This window comes from Ovis canadensis, chromosome 6 (genome assembly GCF_042477335.2).
Source record: "Ovis canadensis isolate MfBH-ARS-UI-01 breed Bighorn chromosome 6, ARS-UI_OviCan_v2, whole genome shotgun sequence".
In the NCBI taxonomy this organism is placed as follows: Eukaryota; Metazoa; Chordata; class Mammalia; order Artiodactyla; family Bovidae; genus Ovis; species Ovis canadensis.
In genome coordinates, this window is record NC_091250.1 from 102,600,378 (window position 1) to 102,621,081 (window position 20,704).

The 20,704-nt window shown below is 38.1% G+C and overlaps 1 protein-coding gene across 1 annotated transcript; it reads left to right on the top strand.

The window, feature by feature from the left end:
- The first annotated feature begins 12,489 nt into the window (after window positions 1-12,489).
- On the top strand, window positions 12,490-20,428 carry ENAM (enamelin). The gene is made up of 2 exons (XM_069594293.1): window positions 12,490-12,540; window positions 17,099-20,428. The coding sequence occupies exon 2, from the start codon at window positions 17,165-17,167 to the stop codon at window positions 20,009-20,011; it is 2,847 nt and encodes a 948-aa protein (XP_069450394.1). The 5' UTR covers window positions 12,490-12,540; window positions 17,099-17,164; the 3' UTR covers window positions 20,012-20,428.
- The last annotated feature ends 276 nt before the right edge of the window (window positions 20,429-20,704 follow it).

A 20,704-nucleotide genomic window follows, 5' to 3' on the forward strand; every position in this document is an offset into this window, starting at 1 on the left:
GAAACCAGGGGCATCAGGCATCACAACTCCTATTGCATCTCTGTGAATACACTGTCCTCTAGGTGTCCTAGCACTTGCAAACTAATGTCAGCATACACATGGTATTGTAATTCCTACTCAGTTTCTACAAAATCAGATAAAGACAGTCAGACACTTGGAGCAGATATAAACTTGCATACCTTCTTGGACACACACAATCTAAAAAGATACTTAGATATTTGGATAGATATTTAGAGATTAATTTAAAGTTAACTATTCTGGTGCAATTTTGTTCTTTGTGGTACTAAATTCAGGGAGCTGAAGGGCTAAAAAAAAAAAAAAAATTCAGTGTTATTTGGCCCAAGGGGAAGAACGCGGCACCTCTCATGCCTTAGAGAACAGCACCTTGTACAACACCTGGGTGATCTGATGTGCACAGTCTGACCAATTAGGAAACAGCTTTGGGCATCAAATTCAAAAATTCTTACTAATTAATGCCAACCTAAAAATAAGCAGCAAATATCACCACTACAAATGGAGCCACAGAGGACAGGAGAACCTAAATTCAGCAAAAATAACAAATCTTGCTCTTATCATAGAAAAGAATAACTGTCGTGTTTATTTGTTTATTTAGCAGTGAAATCTTTATTATGGAAAATCAAACTTCTAAAAACATCCATAACATAATCCCTTCAGTAAATTTCTCAACTCAGATCTTTGTGAGGTTGTATTATCATGAATAGCTGAGAGCTAATTTATCATTTTGCTTTTCTCTTCAATAACTTTGAATCCCCAGTAACTAACATATATTTGACTTCAAAAAAGAACACTATGTCCTGGAAACATTCTGCAATATAAATCAAATCAAGTCACTGAGTTGAATAATATTCTGGGCTTCCCTTGTGGCTCAGCTGGTAAAGAATCAGCCTGCAATGCGGGAGACCTGGGTTCGATCCCTGGGTTGGGAAGATTCCCTGGAGAAGGGAAAGGCTACCCACTCCAGTATTCTGGCCTGAAGAATGGACTGTATAGTCCATGGTGTTGCAATATGAGTTAATTTTAATTATATATTAAATGTATACTGAAGAAAGAAATGGCAACCCACTCCAATGTTCTCACCTGGAAAGTTCCATGGACAGAGGGGCCTGGCAGGCTACAGTCCATGGGGTCACAAAAAGTCAGATACAACTGAACACACACACACAAATATATACTAAGTATATTAAATTAATTACATATTTTGGCCTGTCTTTTGATGATGGTCAATGATTTATGACAACAGCACATGGTTAATATTCACCTTTGTTCCCTAAATATCTTTGTATAAACAAAAGTTTCTATACTTGAAAAATCCCAAATTCATCAAGGAAAGCATCTTCTAAATCTTACTGCTGTAAGCTCGTTTTCCTGGACTGTTATTATACATAATGAGAGACTTCATTTGACAGCTTCTATAATAACACATTATAAATTTCACATTGGATGTGTTTTTTCACCTTAAACTCTTGAGATGGCAAAACCATCTTTCTCAAAGCTGATTGGTTGTGCAGGTCTACAACAGTGCTTAAATGTGACCCAAGCTTTCTGACAAGGAGGAATCTTTTTATTTTAAGTCTTTTTGGTACAGAACATGACTATTTATGAAGAATTTTTGTTTCATCATTAAGAAATAAATGTGACTAGCTCCTGAGATCTCCCTGGCTTTAGCAACTTGTAGTTATTTTCAATGTAGACTATTAAGAATATATTTCAAAGACAGGTTAGCAAAGTTCAGGTAAAAGTTATTTTTTATATACTGGAGCGTCTAACTGGCATTGGGTGAGTATTAGAGATTATCAACATAAATAATATATTTTCAAATAATGAGCTTAATTCATAATGTTGATTGACTTCCTAATTGCATTCTTTGATGTTGGCTGATAATTATTTTTATGTAGCCTAATCTTCTGATAAAACTTCAAACTGCTTGGTTTAGTTGGTATATTTATTTTTCTTATAAGCTTTCTTCCAAACTACTTAGATTTCATTTAACATTGGGCTAATGTACACATCCCCACTAAGCAATCAAGTTTTGTCAACTTTGTCAACTTTTGTCACTAAAGGTATCTCAAAGTACGGTGCCTGGGTCATTTTCTGATTTAGCTTTCACCCTACTCTTAAAGGAACTGAAGATTAAGCTTAATTTTGAAGACTCTTTAATAAAGGTAGATCTGAAGCTTTTCTACTAGTTCCTTCATTTGTTTGCTTCAGTTCTATATTTAGGTTTCTTCTCATGCAAAATCTATACTTTTCTTAAAGGCTTATGAAAATTTTGGTGAAAAAATGCTGCTGCAGTGTAGGCATGAAGCCTCTTCTCCTAAGCTAGATTACTTGGTGAGTATTTTCATTTATTTTTCCTAATACAAACAGATCACATATCAAACTAAATATTGTCAGAAGTACATTTGAGAAGATAAAACTATTTAAACATGTCAAAAAAAAAAAAAAACCCAAAGAGATCTGAGTTGACAGATGGAATGTTAGAACTAGAGCTAGGAACTTACATAGTCATTGTATCCCACAGCAATCACAGAAATTAAAAAAATTTTTTTGAAAAAACAGCTGAATATAGACTTTCATCTGATCATGACCTTTTAGACACAGAATGAATCTTAAAAGTCATCTAACATAATATGTTAATTTTATAAAAAGAAAATAAGTGACATTTTGTACTTACAAAATAAAAGATCACATATTCTCATATGAGTATATAATGTTATCAAGAATCTCAGTGACTGCTACCACAGAAATTAGATAGATAATTAAGCAAGAGAGAAATTAAACATACAAAGTGAGTGAAGTTGCTCTGTCGTGTCCGACTCTTTGCAACCCCATGGACTGTAGCCTACCAGGCTCCTCTGTCCATGGAATTTTCCAGGCAATAGTACTGGAGTGGATTGCCAATTCCTTCTCCAGGGGATCTTCCTAATCCAAGGATCAAATTCAGGTCTCCCGCATTGTAGACATACAAAAGTTCCCCCAAAATGTTGGGCCATAATCTTAGAAAGTAGATTTAGGAAAGGATTTACCAATATTCTCCTTATTAACTTCTTTGTGTTGCTATAGACTATATTAAACACATTAATTTCAGTTATTTTTAATTCTCCACAATGTTATGATTCTAAATCTTTATCTAGTAGGAAAGGCACTTACATACTACTGCTTCCTTTGTTTAATTGCACTCTTCCAATTTCTCTGATATATAAAAGGTAATTGATTACACCTACAGCTTAGAAAAATGATGAAATGTTCTCTAATTATAGTGCTTCTAGAAAAGCAAGCAGGAGGGTGAAAACTGGCTCAAGTCACTTCTAGATCATTTCATGCCCAGAAAATACGGGGTTGGCCACAAAGTTCATTCAGGGCTTTTATACAACATCTTATGGAAAAACATGAATGAACTTCATGGCCAACCCAACAGAAGAAACAAAAGGAATGAACAAATACTGGAGTCTATATCCTGATTAATATGCTAGGAATCATCTTGCATCTACTAAATCATGAAAATATATCATTCTGATTAAAACCTTTATTTTTGTCTATTGTATATGCAAATGAACAGTTTCTCTTTTTTTTGCTGAATACAAAACAATAGTATAGTAGTATACATAGTCAGTATACATCAGACACTATGTGAAGCCCTTTACATTTCTTTTTTTTAAATTAATTTATTTTAATTGGAGGCTAATTACTTTGCAATATTGTAGTGGGTTTTGCCAAACTTCGACATGAATCAGCCACGGGCACACAGGCATTCACCACCCAGAACCCCCAATCCATCTCCCTCCCCATCCCATCTGCCAGGGTCATCCCAGTGCACCAGCCCTGAGCACCCTGTCTCATGAATCAAACCTGACCAGCGATCTGCTTCACATATAATATACACATTTCAATGCTACCCTCTCAAATCATCCCACCCTCGCCTTCTCCCAGAGTCGAAAAGACTGTTCTTTACATCTGTGTCTCTTTTGCTGTCTCACATATAGGATCATTGTTACCATTTCTAAATTCCATATATATATGTTAGTATACTGTACTGGTGTTTGTCTTTCTGGCTTACTTCACTCTGTATAATAGGTTCCAGTTTCATCCACCTCATTAGAACTGAATCAAATGCATCCTTTTTAATGGCTGAGTAATACTCCATTGTGTATATGTACCACAGCTTTCTTATCCATTTGTCTGCTGATGAACATCTAGGTTGCTTCCATGTCCTGGCTATTGTAAACAGTGCTGCAATGAACACTGGGGTACACGTGTCTCTTTCAATTTTGGTCTCCTTGGTGTGTATGCCCAGCAGTGGGATTGCTGGGTCGTATGACAGTTCTATTTCCAGTTTTTTAGGGCATCTCCACACTGTTCTCCATAGTGGCTGTACTAGTTTGCATTCCTACCAACAGTGTAAGAGGGTTCCTTTTTCTCCACACCCTCTCCAGCATTTATTGTTTGTAGACTTTTTGATAGCAGCCATTCTGATTGGCATGAGATGGTATCTCATTGTGGTTTTGATTTTCATTTCTCTGATAATGAGTGATGTTGAGCATCTTTTCATGCATTTGTTAGCCATCTGTATGTCTTCTTTGGAGAAGTGTCTGTTTAGTTCTTTGGCCCATTTTTCGATTGGGTTTATTTTTCTGAAATTGAGCTGTAGGAGGTGCTTGTGTATTTTTGAGATTAATTGTCAGTTGCTTCATTTGCTATTATTTTCTCCCATTCTGAAGGCTGTCTTTTCATCTTGCTTATAGTTTCCTTCTTTGTGCAAAAGCTTTGAAGTTTAATTAGGTCCCATTTGTTTATTTTTGCTTTTACTTCCATTACTCTGGGAGGTGGGTCACAGAGGATCCTGCCGTGATTTATGTTGGAGAGTGTTTTGCCTATGTTTTCCTCTAGGAGTTTTATAGTTTCTGGTCTTACAGATCTTTAATCCATTTTGAGTGTATTTTGGTGTATGGTGTTAGAAAGTGTTCTATTTTCTTTCTTTTACAAGTGGTTGACCAGTTTTCCCAGCACCACTCATTAAGGAGATTGTCTTTTCTCCATTGTATATTCTTGCCTCCTTTGTCAAAGATAAGGTGTCCCACAGGTGCGTGGATTTATCTCTGGGCTGTTTTGTTGCAAATGGTACAGTTTCTTAAGGAATTACCTTTAGAATAAATCTCATTCAAAGATGTAAATACAAGAATTAATTATACAAGCCTTGCATAATTAACTAGAGTGAGGTAAATAAAATCCATGAAAACAATCTCCAAACTTCATATATAAATCTATAGTATCAAACTTCCTCTGTGTTTAATCAGTGTCTAAGAAAGAGACACATTTATAGTTTTGCCTGTTTCTCCTATTTCTTTTACCGCTCTTAAATATTTGCAAAAAGATAAAATAATAGAAATAACAGTAATAACAGAAACAATAGCAGAAAGAAGAAAAGCATAGATTCTAGAATATTCCTGTTTACATAACTAGCCTTTTATAATAGAATGTGGTCTACAGCACCTTAGAACGTAGCTCAAAGTACTGATTTTGTTCTCTTGTGTTTTTTTTTTTTTAACTTTTTATTTTGGCAACCCACTCCAGTACTCTTGCCTGGAAAATCCCATGGACAGAGGAGCCTGGTAGGCTGCAGTCCATGGGGTCGCTAAGAGTCGGACATGACTGAGTGACTTCACTTTCATTTTTCACTTTCATGCATTGGAGAAGGAAATGGCAACCCACTCCAGTGTTCTTGCCTGGAGAATCCCAGGGATGGGGGAGCCTGGTGGGCTGCCGTCTATGGGATCACACAGGGTCGGACACGACTAAAGCAACTTAGCAGCAGCAGCAGCATATAGCCGATTAGCAATGTTGTGATAGTTTCAGGTAAGCAGTAAAAGGACTTAGTCATACATATACATGTATCCATCCTCCTCCAAACTCCCCTCCCATCCAGGCTGTCACATAACATTGAGCAAAGTTCCATGTGCTATACACTAGGTCTTTGTTGGTTATTCATTTTAAATATAGAATGTTCAAAATACTGATTTTGGACTGTACTATCATTCAAATTGAGATCACCCTCAATGGTGAATATAGTCAGACACTACTATGCCTTTCTAAACTAGCCTAGCAACTGGAAATTTAAAATCACCAATATTTATATTTTTCAAGATAAACTCCTAATTTCTAATTTCCACATTCCGGTGCTATGAACCATTTTCTCAAGCATCAGTGTATTCTCTGTCTCTGCCTCTCTGGCTTTTATCTTTCCTTTTTAAGCAGATTAGAACACCACCAGGTAATAACTATCTAATAGTTTCTTGATGCAAAATAAACATGGCAGCAGAGGCCCCTGAGATTGTGTATATCTATACTCTCCTTGACAAACAGATGGGCTAGTGCTTAGATAAGCACCAAGTGCTTATCTAATGCTTAGATAACCCCAGCATTGTTACTTCACAATTCAAAAATAAAATCCAGTTTTGCATTCCAGGTACCAAGTGGAAAAATGAAGACTCTCCTGGTCTTTCTAAGCCTGCTTGGTTATTCCGTTGCTATGCCAGTGAGTATCTTTAAAATGTTAGGACTTTATGTTCTGCTGTTGCACAGCTTGAGGACAGTTCTTGGACTTATTTCAATCGATGTTCTGAACTTGTCACACATATTCTCTCACTTCCAGTTGCAAATGCATATGCCCCGAATACCTGGATTTAGCAGTAAAAGTGAGGAGGTATGTATGTTCAGTCTCAGGAGAGACATTTTCCAGAGCCCTTCCTAGAGTTCATTTGAAAAGGAGGATACTAAGGAGTTCCCTGGTGGCCTACTGGTTAGGATTCTGGGCTTTCAACGCTGGGCCTGGTTCAATCCCTGGCCAGGAAACTGAGATCCTGCAAGCTGTGTAGTGTGGGAAATAATAAAAATTTAAAAGGAGACTATTGGGAAACTTTCCAATATATAAAATTTCCTATAAAAGATGTAGAGAGACTCTACCTCTTAAACTCTCAAATCAAGACAAAGTGAGTTATTTCCCTAGCATTATCCCACCTATGTGCTTCTCCTTTTCAAGGTAAATGTGAATTTTTGTTATAGTTGATGTTAGTTTCCTTGTTAAGTTTTCAAGCTGACAAAGGTAGCCATTTCTACCAGGGGTTGTTAGAAGGCAGTCACTTAAGTATATAAATACATTTCATCTTTTCATAGAATATCAAATTCCTAAGTCCTGAAGGCCAAAAGAGGAGAGCAGAACATTAAAAAACTTCAAAGTAGACACTATTTTTGTCCTCTATTATTCTATACTGATTCCTGTCAAAATAAAATCTGACTTAAAAAAAATGCCACAGAAGTTTTTTTCAGTTACATATATATATATATATATATATATATTTTTTTTTTTTTAGGTAATTTTAAAAACATTTTTATTTATTTATTGGTTGCAGTGAGTCTTCGTCCTGCATGCAGGCTTTCTCTAGTTGCAGAGAGCAGGGGCTACTTTTCATTGCAGTGCATGGGCTTCTCATTGCAGTGGCTTCTCTTATTGTAGAGCACAGCCTCTAGGTGCACGAACCTTAGTAACTGCAGCATGCAGACTCTAGGGCATGTGAGCTCGGTAGTCGTGGCACATGGGCTTAGTTGCTCCATGGCAGGTGGAATCTTCCCAGACCAGGAACTGAATCCATGTCCCCTGCATTGGCAGGCAGATGCTTATCTACTGTACCACCAGAAAAGTCTGAACTGCATACTTATTTTAAATTCATGCATAATTAGTAAAAGACATTATGACAGTTGTACCTAAAAATCAGAAAATTAACTTATTTCTTGTGATTTCATTGAATAAAATTTTCACTTTCTGCCACATTAATGAATTCCTTTGGTCACAGATGATGCGCTATGGTCACTTCAACTTTATGAACTTCCCACATGTAAGTTCCACTTTATATTAATTCTTATGATTTCCTGTTCATATACAGATAATTATATGGTTTGTCTCTGCGAATAAAGATACCAGTCATTATTCACATGTTTTAATAATCATTATAAGAATTTCAAGGAAGAAAAATCATTGCATCTATTGTACTTTCATGTAGATAAAAATCATTTATTAATTATACTGCCTCTTTATATCTGAGAGAAGTTGGTTCTAAGACTACACAAGATATATTTACAAATAATGAGAACAAAAAAATAACACAGGTAAATGCTGGGGGGGAGGGTGAAGTTTTATGTGGATTATTTTGAAAGATAACACTAAAATTATGAAATTAATTTTTACCCAATTTTTAAAATTTAGATTATACTTCCCACTATGTGCTAACTCTTATAACTAATTAACAATGAATCCATTATTAATTTAGAATAAAAATTTTTGGCATAATTTTTCCAAAACGATTTTATGATAGTACAATAATATTATATGTTACTTTCAACTTTTATGACATGATCATGAGACCCGCTGCAGGGGAAAAAAATCGACTTCATCAATTTTACCTTCATCTTTTTCATTCAAGTCATTCTCTTTTAAAGTCCCTCACCTAAAATTATCATCACTGGCAATTTTTCTTCTTTATCTACTGGGAGACCCAACTTTTCAAACTCTCAATCTCAGTTTTAGCAACTTTGCCAGGGGTTTGAAATTTTACCAACTTAATTAATCATAAAATCTCACGTCTTAATGCAAGGTTGCAATTTCGCCTTCCATTAATCCACATGGCATTTGCACACTATTGTGTGTATGTCAACCATAGACAGTGAAAGACTGATTAATGAAGACTGGAGACAGAGACTGGTGATATATCAGAGAGGGAATGTTTGAATGGGAACTCCTGTTGTAAGAGGTTAATTCATACATTACTATTTTCGGATTATAACTACTTTTGCTTCCCTCTTGTTATTGATGTTCAGTCACTAAGTCATGTTCAACTCTCTGTGACTCCATGTACTGCAGCATGTCAGTTTCCTCTGTCCACTATCTCCCAGAGTTTGTTCAGATTCATGTCTATTGAGCCGGTGAAGCTGTCTAACCATCTCATCCTCTGCTGTTCCCTTCTCCTTTTGCCTTCAATCTTTCCCAGCATCAGGGTCTTTCCTAGTGCATCAGCTCTTCTCATCAGGTGGCTAAAGTATTGGAGCTTCAACATCAGTATCAGTCCTTCCAATGAATATTCAGGGTTGATTTCCTTTAGAAGCAGCCCCCTTGTAATTGTGGAGATTTTCATTATGAAAACAGAATTATGAGAATTCACCAGTAATCAAGAAGCATAGCCCCATATAAGGATGTTTCCACACATAACATTTTTATTCTTTCTCTCTTTCTCCTTCTTTTGTTTTTTTTTTCTTAACACTCTCATTACCTTTGTCTCCTTTTTTGTTCTTTCTCCTTTCTGTCTCCTTTTTGTAACAAGTCACAGAAATTTTGAACTTGATATCAACTCCTCTGTAATCTGACTTATACATTTCTTACCTGAGTCAGGGCTTCAAAGTTAGAAAATTATAAGCAACATTCTTTAACTGAAGTTTTTCACCCAGTTGTGCCTTTTGCTTTGGTTGGTTTTCTGAAAGACTGAAATTCACTTCTGTAAGAAAACGTGTAAAGAAATTCCAGCTAAAGAGCTTAAAGCTTCCATTGTTGACTTAAGTTTCCTGGGCTGAGTTTTAGAGACCGACTGAAGAGGGCGGGGAGAGCTGGAATCTCAGCCCTCATGTGACTTCACTGTTATTTACTACCCTACAGTTGGCACACCTGAGTCCCTTTTATGGAAATGGTATACAGCTCCCTCAGCTCTTCCCACAGTACCAGATGCCCATGTGGCCTCAGCCACCACCCAACAAGAAACACCCACAGAAGCCTTCATCTCCCTCAGCACCCAAACACCAAAGCAAGACAGATCAAGCCCCTGAGACCCCGAGTCCCAACCAGCCTCAACCAAGCGATTCCCCACCAAACCAGCATTTAAAGCAGCCATCACCCACCACGGCTCAGCCACAAGAGGAGGAAACCCAGACACCTCAGGTGAGGCTCGCCCAGCAAAATTCCAAACCAGAGTCATAAATGACCTCAGAGGGATTGGGAGAACAATGCCACCCCCACAAACACACTTTCTCCAGTGCTCCCCAATATGGGTACCACTATGCACAAAATAAGCCTGGTGTGCTGTAGTCCATGGGGTTGCAAAGACTTGGACATGACTGAGCGACTGAACGGAACTGATGTACAAAATAGAATCATGTACTGTTGCCCTAAAGAGGCTCCTATTAAACTACAGAGGAAACATGGTATGAACAAGGGCACCAACAGAGGATCAGGGATCACATATTTGAATTTTACCCTGGCCCTTATTAGTTGTATGATCCTGAGCAAGTCATTTTGCTTTCTAGACTCCACGTTCATCACAAGTAAATGAAATGTTCTCCAAGTCCCTTACAGATCTATTCTTCAATGATCTAAAACATTGCCCTGAAAGTTAACACTGCTTCCAGGACTTCAGGATAGCATAACTGTAGCCCTGACTTAAAGCAAGAAGATGTGCAGATGGTTTCTCAAGATCTCATCCAGTGTAGAGCTTATAAAATATTGTCTTGAGTTGATTAACTTTCATAATCAGACCTATTATAGATGTAGAGAATACAAAGTTGAATGAAAAGACACTCCTGGCTTGGAATCCTGGCTTCAATCATTTATCAGCTATGAGATTTGGGGCAAGTGACTCAATTTCTCTGAACCTCAGAATCTTAAGTGAAATGAGAATAATGACAGCACATTATTACATTGGTATGTGAGGATTAAATGAGTTTCCCAATATAAAATTCTCAACACATTACCTAGAACATAAGTGTTCAATAATACCAAGTATTATTATTATTATTATCATCTCTGCCCTTTAAAAGTTCACAGTTTAATGCAAAGGAAGATGTAGACCTCCAAGTTCCAAACAATTGTCTTTAATAGGTTTGTTTCATTTTTCGTTTATTCTCATTTCCACGTCACTCTGATTCCTTTGTTCTAGGCATTCCCACCATTCGGCAATGGGCTATTTCCCTATCAACAGCCACCGTGGCATATTCCACATGTGAGTGTTTTTCCCTTAAATTAGAATTGAAAATAATATTATCATGTTGTATCTCAAGCTAATTTCAGTTCATACATTCTAAATAGAATGCCATATACCAATGAGTAGAGAATATGACACAAAATCATCACATCAGTAATAATGCATTATTGGAAAAAGAAGAATTTTTAAATGGATCTTTTACTCAAATTGGTGACATGAACAGAGCCTAAATAATCCAACACTACTAATAACTTAGTTAATGAATTCATTTCAAAGGGCTGTGCCCCTTCACTACTATTCCTCACCCAAGAGATTAGAAAATACAAAGATTATCCTCATTCAATGTCACAGGGAAATTATGACAAATAGAGTTTAAAACAATGACTAGACTAAGATATTTCCATAATATCATCTTATTTCTAGCCAGAGACACTTCATTATAAGGAATCTTGCAAAATAATAAGAATCCTTTAAAGTGTAAAATCATCAAAATAAAGCAAAATAATGAAATTGCATGACAAGCATTTAAAAATATGAATTGCAAAACAAACTATCTAAACTAAAGAAACATTAAAGGTCAGTTGCAACTGAACTAACAAAAACAACAATAATAAATATTTGGTGATGCTTCATTCCACTATGGCATCATTTTTTCTTGTCTACAACTCTACAACCAAGAAGGCTTCTTATCACCAAGGAAAAATTTCAAGGAGTAAAACTTCCTTACCTTTTTTTTTTCCCTGTAAGAGTGACATCCTTTTTACTGGCAATAATGAACTAAGAAAACAAAGGCAGTACCAGGTAAAGATTGAAAAAGCAGATAAACATGATTCTCTGGCTGAAATAGCTTTTAATCTCATCTACATAAAACTTCTGTGGGAGTTGAATTGCTTTTCCAAACCCTCCCATGTGCAGAAACTCAATCTCCAAGTTTGATTAGAAAAATAACCTTGGTTTTGAGTATAAAAATATTATACTAATAATCCAGTACAGGTTGTCAGTTTGTCAACTTAGTAAACATTTTTAAAGTAACATCATTATTTAATCTCCATTATTAGATATTCTAACGTGGATATTTGGATCCTCACAGCACTCAAATCTTTCTCTCTCTCTCCCTTCTGTGTGTGTGTGTGTGTGCATGTGTGTGTGTGTGTGTGTGTGTGTGTGTGTGTGTTGGTGATGGGACAGAACAACTGCTAAGAGATGCAGCCACACATGGTATTTTGAGTAACATAACCAAGGATCCAGTTAAGGTCTTTCTATTTACAAAAATTCATTGATGGTTATGTCATAATTATTAATAGCTAGACTGTAAGAGCAAATGACTCAGAAACTAAAAGCCAGCAACAGTGTTAACACTGACAAACTATTTTTAAAACATCTTGGTGTTTACAATCAAATGGCAGCATAAAAAGTGGTTTTCTCTATGTTTATTATGGTTTTCACCTTTCAGAAGATACCACCAGGTTTTGGACGTCCACCAGGTAGCAATGAAGAAGGCGGGGTAAGTACAAGTAAAGCTGCATTCTTCACTGAGTATTACATTCTGAAAGTCTCTGCTTTTTTGATCCCTATCTAACAAGAAAGTTAAAATCCAACACATGAATCTGTAGCTCAAGCACCCATGATTTTTTAAAAAGTGAAACTAACCAAGTAACCTAAAATAATGTGATGTATCATTTCTCCTCTACATGTATTGAAACCAATCTCTATTTCTCTCTCTCTCTTCCTCTCTCTCTCTCTCTTCCTCTCTCTCTCTCTCTGCCACCTCTCTAAAAAGCAAGCCTAATAACCTTTGTTCAAAGTTGATCTGGACTGTGAACAGTGATGGAACAACTAGTCAACAGGAATGAAGAAAAATTATCTTAGAATGTTATACTCAGAAGGCAATTAAGTGATCATCTAATACTCTCATTGTACAAATAAACTGAAGCTTTGTTGCTGTTCTTCAGTCACTCAGTTGTGTCCGACTCTTTGCTATGCCACGGACCATAGCATGCCAGGCTTCCCTGTTCTTCACCAAATTCCAGAGCTTGCTCAAACTTATATCCATTAAGTCAGTGATGCCATCAAACCATCTTTTCTTCTGGCGTCCCCTTCTCCTCCAGCCTTCAGTCTTTCCCAGCATCAGGGTCTTTTCTAATGAGTTGGCTCTTTGCATCAGGTGGCCAAAGTATTGGAGTTTCAGCTTCAGCATCAGTTCTTCCAGTGAATATTCAGGATTGATTTTCTTTAGGATTGACTGGTTGGATCTCCTTGCAGTCCAAGAGACTCTCAAGAGTCTTCTCCAACACCAGAGTTCAAAAGCATCAATTCTTTGGCACTCAGCCTTCTTGATGGTTCAGCCCTCACGTCCATACATGACTACTGGAAAAACCATAGTCTTGACTAGATGGACCTCTGATGGCAAAGTAATATCTCTGCTTTTTTTTTTTCTTTTAAGCTTTCAAGTTTATTTATTTTTCCATGGTGAACTCTTTACAGTATTGCTTCTGTTTTAGGTTTTGGTTTACTTGGGCAGTGGGATCTTAGCTCCTTGATGTGGGATTAGAAACTGCACCCCTTGCGTTGAAAGGCAAAGATCTCCAGGAAAGTTCCAAATGTCCAGTATCTGCTTTTTAATATGCTGTCTAGGGGTTTGTCATAGCTTTTCTTCCAAGGAGCAACTGTCTTTTAATTTTGTGGCTGCAGTCACCATCTGCAGTGATTTTGGAGCCCAAGAAAATAGTCTCTCACTGTTTCCATTGTTTCCCCATCTATTTGTCATGAAGTGATGTGACTGGATGCCATGATCTTTGTTTTCTGAATGTTGAGTTTTAAGCCAACTTTATCACTGTCCTCTTTCACCTTCATCAAGAGGCTCTTTTGTTCTTCTCTTTATGCCACAAGGGTGGCGTTATCTGCATATCTGAGGTTATCGATATTTCTCCCGGAAATCTTGATTCTGGCTTGTGCTTCATTAAGCCCAGCATTTCACATGATGTACTCTGGATATATGTTAAATAAGCAGGATGACAATTTACAGCCTTGATGTACTCCTTTCCTAGTTTGGAACCAGTCATTGTTCCGTATCTGGTTCTAACTGTTTCTTCCTGACCTGTAAACAGGTTTCTCAGGAGTTATGTAAGGTGGCCTGGTATTCCCATCTCTTTAATAATTTTCCAGTTTGTTGTGATATACACAAAGGTTTTAGTGTAAAGTCAATGAAGTAGATGATTTTCTGGAATCTCTTGCTTTTTCGGTGATTCAGTGGATGTTGGCAATTTGGTCTCTGGTTCCTCTGTCTTTTCTAAAACCAGCTGGAATATCTGGAAGTTTATGGTTCACGTATTGTTGAAGCCAAGATTGGAGAATTTTGAGCATTACTTTACCAGCATGTGAGATGAGTGCAATTGTGCGATAGTTTGAGCATTCTTTGGCATTGCCTTTCTTTGGGATTGGAATGAAAACTGACCTTTTCCAGTCCTGTGGCCACTGCTGAGTTTTCCACATTTGCTGACATATTGAGTGCAGCACTTTCACAGCATCATCTTTTAGGATTTTAAATAGCTCAACTGGAATTACATCACCTCCTCTAGCTTTGTATGTAGTGATACTTCCTAAGGCCCCTCGGACTTCACATTCCAGGATGTCTGGCTCTAGATGAGTGATCACACCATCGTGGTTATCTGGGTCATGAAGCTCTCTTTTGTACGGTTCTTCTGTGTATTCTTGCCCCCTCTTCTTAATATCTTCTGCTTCTGTTAGGTCCAGATTGTTTCTGTCCTTTATTGTGCCCATCTTTGCGTGAAATGTTTCCTTGGTATCTCTAATTTTCTTGAAGAGATCTCTAGTCTTTCCCACTCTATTGTTTTCCTCTATTTCTTTGCATTAATCACTTATGAAGGCTTTCTTATTTCTCCTTGCTATTCTTTGGAACTCTGCATTCAGATGGGTATATCCTTCCTTTTCTCTTTTGCCTTTCACTTCTTTTCTCCAGCTATTTGTAAATCCTCTTCAGACAACCATTTTGCCTTTCTATGTTTTTCTTGGGGATGGTTTTGATCATCACCTTCTGTATAATGTTACAAACCTCCCTCCACAGTTCTTCAGGCACTCTGTCTATCTGATCTAAACTCTTGAATCTATTTGTCACTTCCACTGTATAATTGTGCCCGATTTGATTTAGGTCATACCTGAATGGGCTAGTGGTTTTCCCTACTTTCTTCGATTTAAGTCTGAATTTGACAATGAGGAGTTCATCATCTGAGCCACAGTCAGCTCCCGGTCTTGTTTTTACTGACTGTATAGAGCTTCTCCATCTTCAGGTGCAAAGAATATAATCAGTCTGGCATTGATTATTGGCATTGACCATCTGGTGATGTCCATGTGTTGTAGAGCTGTCTCTTGTGTTGTTGGAAGAGGGTGTTTGCTATGACCAGTGCATTCTCTTGGCAAAACTCTGTGAGCCTTTGCCCTGCTTCATTTTGCACTCTGAGGCCAAACTTGCCTGTTACTCCAGGCATCTCTTGACTTCCTACTTTTACAATCTAGTCCCCTATGATGAAAAGGACATCTTTTTTTGGTGTTAGTTCTAGAAGGTCATATAGGTCTTCATAGAACCTGTGGAGCTCATGGTTTATTACGAGCATCGAGTGAGGTAACATATATAAAACTCAGTGCCTAGTACTTAGTAAATGCCTGATAAGTGTTTTATATATATATATATATATATATATATATATATATATATATATATAAAATATAGTATACTGCTTAATATAATAATATATAGTACAACATTTAAGTGCCTGACCTCACTTGATGCTCATGATAATCTATGAGGTAGATATTATTTTATTATTTCCCTTTTACAAATGAAAAACTGAGGTTAGCCCAGAGTCATACTATTAGGACTGGTGGCATAGAGATTTTAACCTATATCTGTCTAGAGCCCCACTTTTTAGCACCATGGTTTGTATGTTATGCTATGAGTTTAGAGTTTATCCTGTAAGGTAAGGGCAATTTTAGTTAGTATTTGAGGAAAGTGACAGAACTTTCCCAAACACCCACCCCCCAACCTCTACTACTCTGATGGCAATTGAGAGGCAAGATTAGAGGAAAGTAAAATTATATCCAGAGTAACCAGTGAGAAACCTGTTGCAATAGCACAGGGCTATTGGGGATAAAGGGGGAGGGGCAAAGGTTTAGATTTTATAGATTTGGTCATTAACTGTCTAGGGGAGACAGAGTGGAAACTTGGGAAACTGGGTTGCTGTTTGTTATTTAGTCGCTAAGTCCTGTTCAACTCTTTTGCAACCCCATGGACTGAGACCTTCTGGGCTCCTCTGTCCATGGGAGTTCCCAGGCAAGAACAGTGGAGTGGGTTGCTATTTCCTTCGGATTCCAAGGGATCTTCCGGATCCAGGGATTGAACCTGATCTCTACTTTGAAGACATATTCTTTACTAGCTGAGCCACCAGGGAAGCTCAGATTTTATAGATTTGGTCATTAATTGTCTGGGGGAAACAGAGTGGAAACTTAGGAAACTGGGTAGATAGTGGTGAATGCTTATTACATATAGAACACTGGAGAATGAGGTGTGGGGGAAATGAGTCTAGTCTGGGTAAATACAGTTAGAGGCACTTATAAGATCTTTAGTGTAGCAGTCTTGCTGTCTCAACCTCAGGAGAGAGTCATGCACCAGAATTATGGCTTTATGAGTCACTGGCATGTATCCATATTGAAAAACTGGCCTGTAATAGATTGCTCAAAGCAGGTGTGTTAAATGAGAACAGAATAGGGTGGATAGAGGATGGATTTCTTAAAAAAAAAAAAAAACAACTTATATTTAGAATCCAGGCCTAAGAAGAGAGAATTAAGTACTGCTCAGAAAGTAAGAGTACCAGAAGGAAGAAAGGTAATGGAAACCAAGGAAGAATCAAATTACTAAGAAGAGAGCATAACCAGTGGTGATTTTAAAAGTATATCACTAATAGATTTTTCTATTCCTTCAAAAAAATTCCAAGCAGCACCACAGTGGGAAACAGACAGCAATTATTATTTCCATCTTCTTCCTACAGAACCCTTTCTTTGGATATTTTGGATATCATGGATTTGGGGGCCGTCCTCCTTATTATTCAGAAGAGATGTTTGAAGATTTTGAAAAGCCAAAAGAAGAAGATCCTCCTAAAACAGAGACTGAAGCCACTGATCCTTCTGTTAATTCAACAGTTCCTGAGATTAACTCTACCCAGCCAAATGCACCCAGTCCCAGAGCGGGTCAAGGCGGAAATGACACCAGCCCAGCAGCAAACAACGGTCAGGGCCCTAACACTGTGAGCAACCCTACAGTTCAAAACAACCCTGTAGTAAATGTTTCCGGCCAAGGAGTTCCAAGAAGTCAGACCCCATGGAGACCAAGTCAGACCCCATGGGGACCAAGTCAGACAAATAATCATGAAAATTATCCACATCCTAACATCCGAAATTTTCCTGCAGGAAGACAATGGCATCGACAATGGCATCCTACTGGTACCTTTATGGGGCACAGACGTAATGGGCCTTTTTACCGAAATCAACAAATTCAAAGGGGTCCTCGGTGGAACTCTTTTGTTTTGGAAGGCAAACAAGTAATTCGTCCAGGATATCCAATATATCGCAGAGCTTATGCCTCCACCGCAAGGAGCAATTATCCCAATTATGCAGGAAATCCAGTAAATTTCAGAAGAAAGCCTGAGGGGCCCAGTAAACAACCTGCGGGAACCATTGCCCCTCTGGGTCCCAAACATGGTACTACTGGCCACAGTGAAAACATCCAAAATCCAAAAGAGAATCCAGTAAGTCAAAAAGAAAGAACAGTCATTCCTACAAGGGATCCAAATGGCCCCTGGAGAAACTCTCAAGACTATGGAGTTAGTAAATCAAACTATAAACTGCCTCACCCTGAGGGTAACATTCTAGTCCCAAATTTTAATTCTATTGATCAACGAGAAAACTCTTATTACCCCAGAGGAGATGCCAGAGGAACCCCAAATTCTAATGGACAAACCCAAAGCCAGAATTTGCCCAAAGGGATTATTTTAGAACCAAGAAGAATTCCATATGAATCACAAATTAATCAGCCAGAAATAAGGCAGAGTACACATAAGCCAGTGTACCCTGAGGGATCTCCTTCCCCTGCAAGGGAACGTTTTCCTGCAGGAAGAAATACTTGGAACCAACAAGAAATCTCTCCACCTTTTAAGGAAGATCCTGGAAGGAAGGAAGAACACTTACCTCATCCTTCCCATGGCTCTAGAGGACGTATTTACTACCCTGACTACAACCCCTATGATCGCAGGGAAAACCCACCATACCTTAGAAGTAATACCTGGGATGAAAGAAATGATCCTCACAATACAATGGGGCAACCTGAAAATCCACACTATCCCATGAATACTCCAGATCCAAAAGAGACAATCCCTTATAATAAAAAAGACCCAAATGATCCAACTGGAGATGAACCTTTCCCAGGACAAACGAGATGGGGTGTGGAGAAGTCAAACTTTAAGACAGCCCCAACGGCTAGGTATGAAGGCAAGAAATATACCTCAAACCAGAGGAACCAAAAACCAACCAGAGGAACCTCAAACCAACCAAAGGAATACTCTCCCTATTCCTTAGATAATCTACCAAAACCCAGGGAGTATTTTCCTTATGGTGAATTTTACCCCTGGAGCCCAGATGAGAATTTTCCATCATATAATACTGCTCCCACTATACCACTGCTTGTGGAAAACAGGGGCTATTATCCTAATAATGCTGTTGGACAAGAAGAAAACACTATATTTCCTTCTTGGAATTCCTGGGACCACATGGTTCAAGTCCAAGGACAGAAAGAAAGGAGGCCATATTTTACAAGAACCTTCTGGGGTCAGCCAACGAATCTACCCAAAACCCCTGCTAGTCCACCCTACCACAAGGAGAATCAGCCTTATTTCAGTAACTCCCCAACTGGGCTTCAGAAAAACCCAACATGGCATGAAGGTGAGAATTTGAATTATGGCATGCAAATCACTAGGTTAAATTCACCAGAGGGAGGACATTTGGCTTTTCCAGACTTGATTCCTCCACATTACCCAGGAAGTCAAAAAGAAACACATCTATTTCACCTAAGCCAGGGAGGCCCTTGCTGTGCTGGTGGCTCCACAGGGCCCAAGGACAATCCACTTGCTCTACAAGACTACACTCTATCTTTTGGTCTTGCACCAGGGGAAAACCAAGACACCAGCCCTCTCTATACAGAAGACAGTCATACTAAGCATGAAAGATATACTATATCTCCAACAAGCATCCTACCTGGCCAAAGAAACAGCTCAGAAAAAAGACTTCCTGGAGAAAGTAAAAACCCAAGTCCTTTCAGAGATGACGTGTCCACTCTGAGGAGGAACACACCATGTTCTATAAATAATCAGTTGAGCCAAAGGGGAATTAGGCCCCTTCCTGAAGCCAGTTCCCTTCAATCAAAGAATATACCTTGCCTCAAAAGTGATCTTGGAGGAGATGGAAACCATGTTTTGGAACAAACATTAGAAGGCAACCAGCTCAGTGAAAGACCTGTTGATCTTACTCCTGAGCAGCTTGTTATGGATACACCTGACGAAGGTCCCAAGCCAGAAGGAATTCCAAGTGAAGTGCAAGGAAATGAGGGCAAAAGGCGGCAACAAAGACCATCTACCATCCTACAGTTACCATGTTTTGACTCCAAATTAACAAAGTATTACACCTCCAGCACTGGGACTCCATCTAGTCTTGGAAGGCAAGGCTCATTTGATGGGGATCCAATTATGCCTACTGAAATTCCTAACTCATTGGCTGAGTCAGCCACTGGGGCACAGTTTCAGAATATAAATCTAGACCCACTTAATGCAGATGATCACACTCCATTTGATCCTCTTCAAATAGGGACCAATCCACAGGACCAGGTTCAAGACTGCTTACTACTTCAGGCCTAGGAATCATCTCCAGCAAGTATTCTCTGGGGAAGGAAAATACCTGCTATTCTTCAGTGGTTTCCAGACATTTTCTCCCCCAAGACTTGATTAAGTATCTCACTTTCTTGGTGATCCTTAAGTTTTTCCCCACTCCAGCACAGGAGGCTGGGCCTCTGGGGTTTGCTAGAGTCAGTATTGTCACTAATTAGCACAGACTTTAAAAAAAAAAAAAAAGGAAGGCTCTGACCACCATTGCCCTGAAACTTGTAATCCACTTGTCTGGATTAGTTTCTTTGTGCTTGCTGATTCTTCCTTTTCCTCTCAAAGTTCCATACTTGCAAAATTGTCTGCATTTGCAAGACAGAAAAGCAGATGAACTTGCCGTTTTATGTATGGAGATCTATACATCAATATAATCCTAATGCACTGTACTTTTTACTTCCTTGTGTTGGTCTTTTTCCTGATTAATATTCTCTTTTGGAATTTTTCTTCCACTACCTCTTTCTTCACCTTTATCATTTCCTTTTTTAATCCTCCTTTATTTCTATCAACCACTCTGTGTTTAGCTTTTTATTTTTCCTTCCCCATCTTTCACTCTCTTTTTATGTACTAAGATACCTTTAACTATCACTAGTCTTTATATCCAATTTCTCAATTTTTCCTTCTTTTCTTCTCAGCTTTCTGTTCTGTTTCCCAGTGTATCACTTGTCAATC

Excerpts from the sequence above, each read along its gene's own strand:
- ENAM (XM_069594293.1), top strand. The coding sequence starts at position 17,165 with ATGTTTGAAGATTTTGAAAAGCCAAAAGAAGAAGATCCTCCTAAAACA.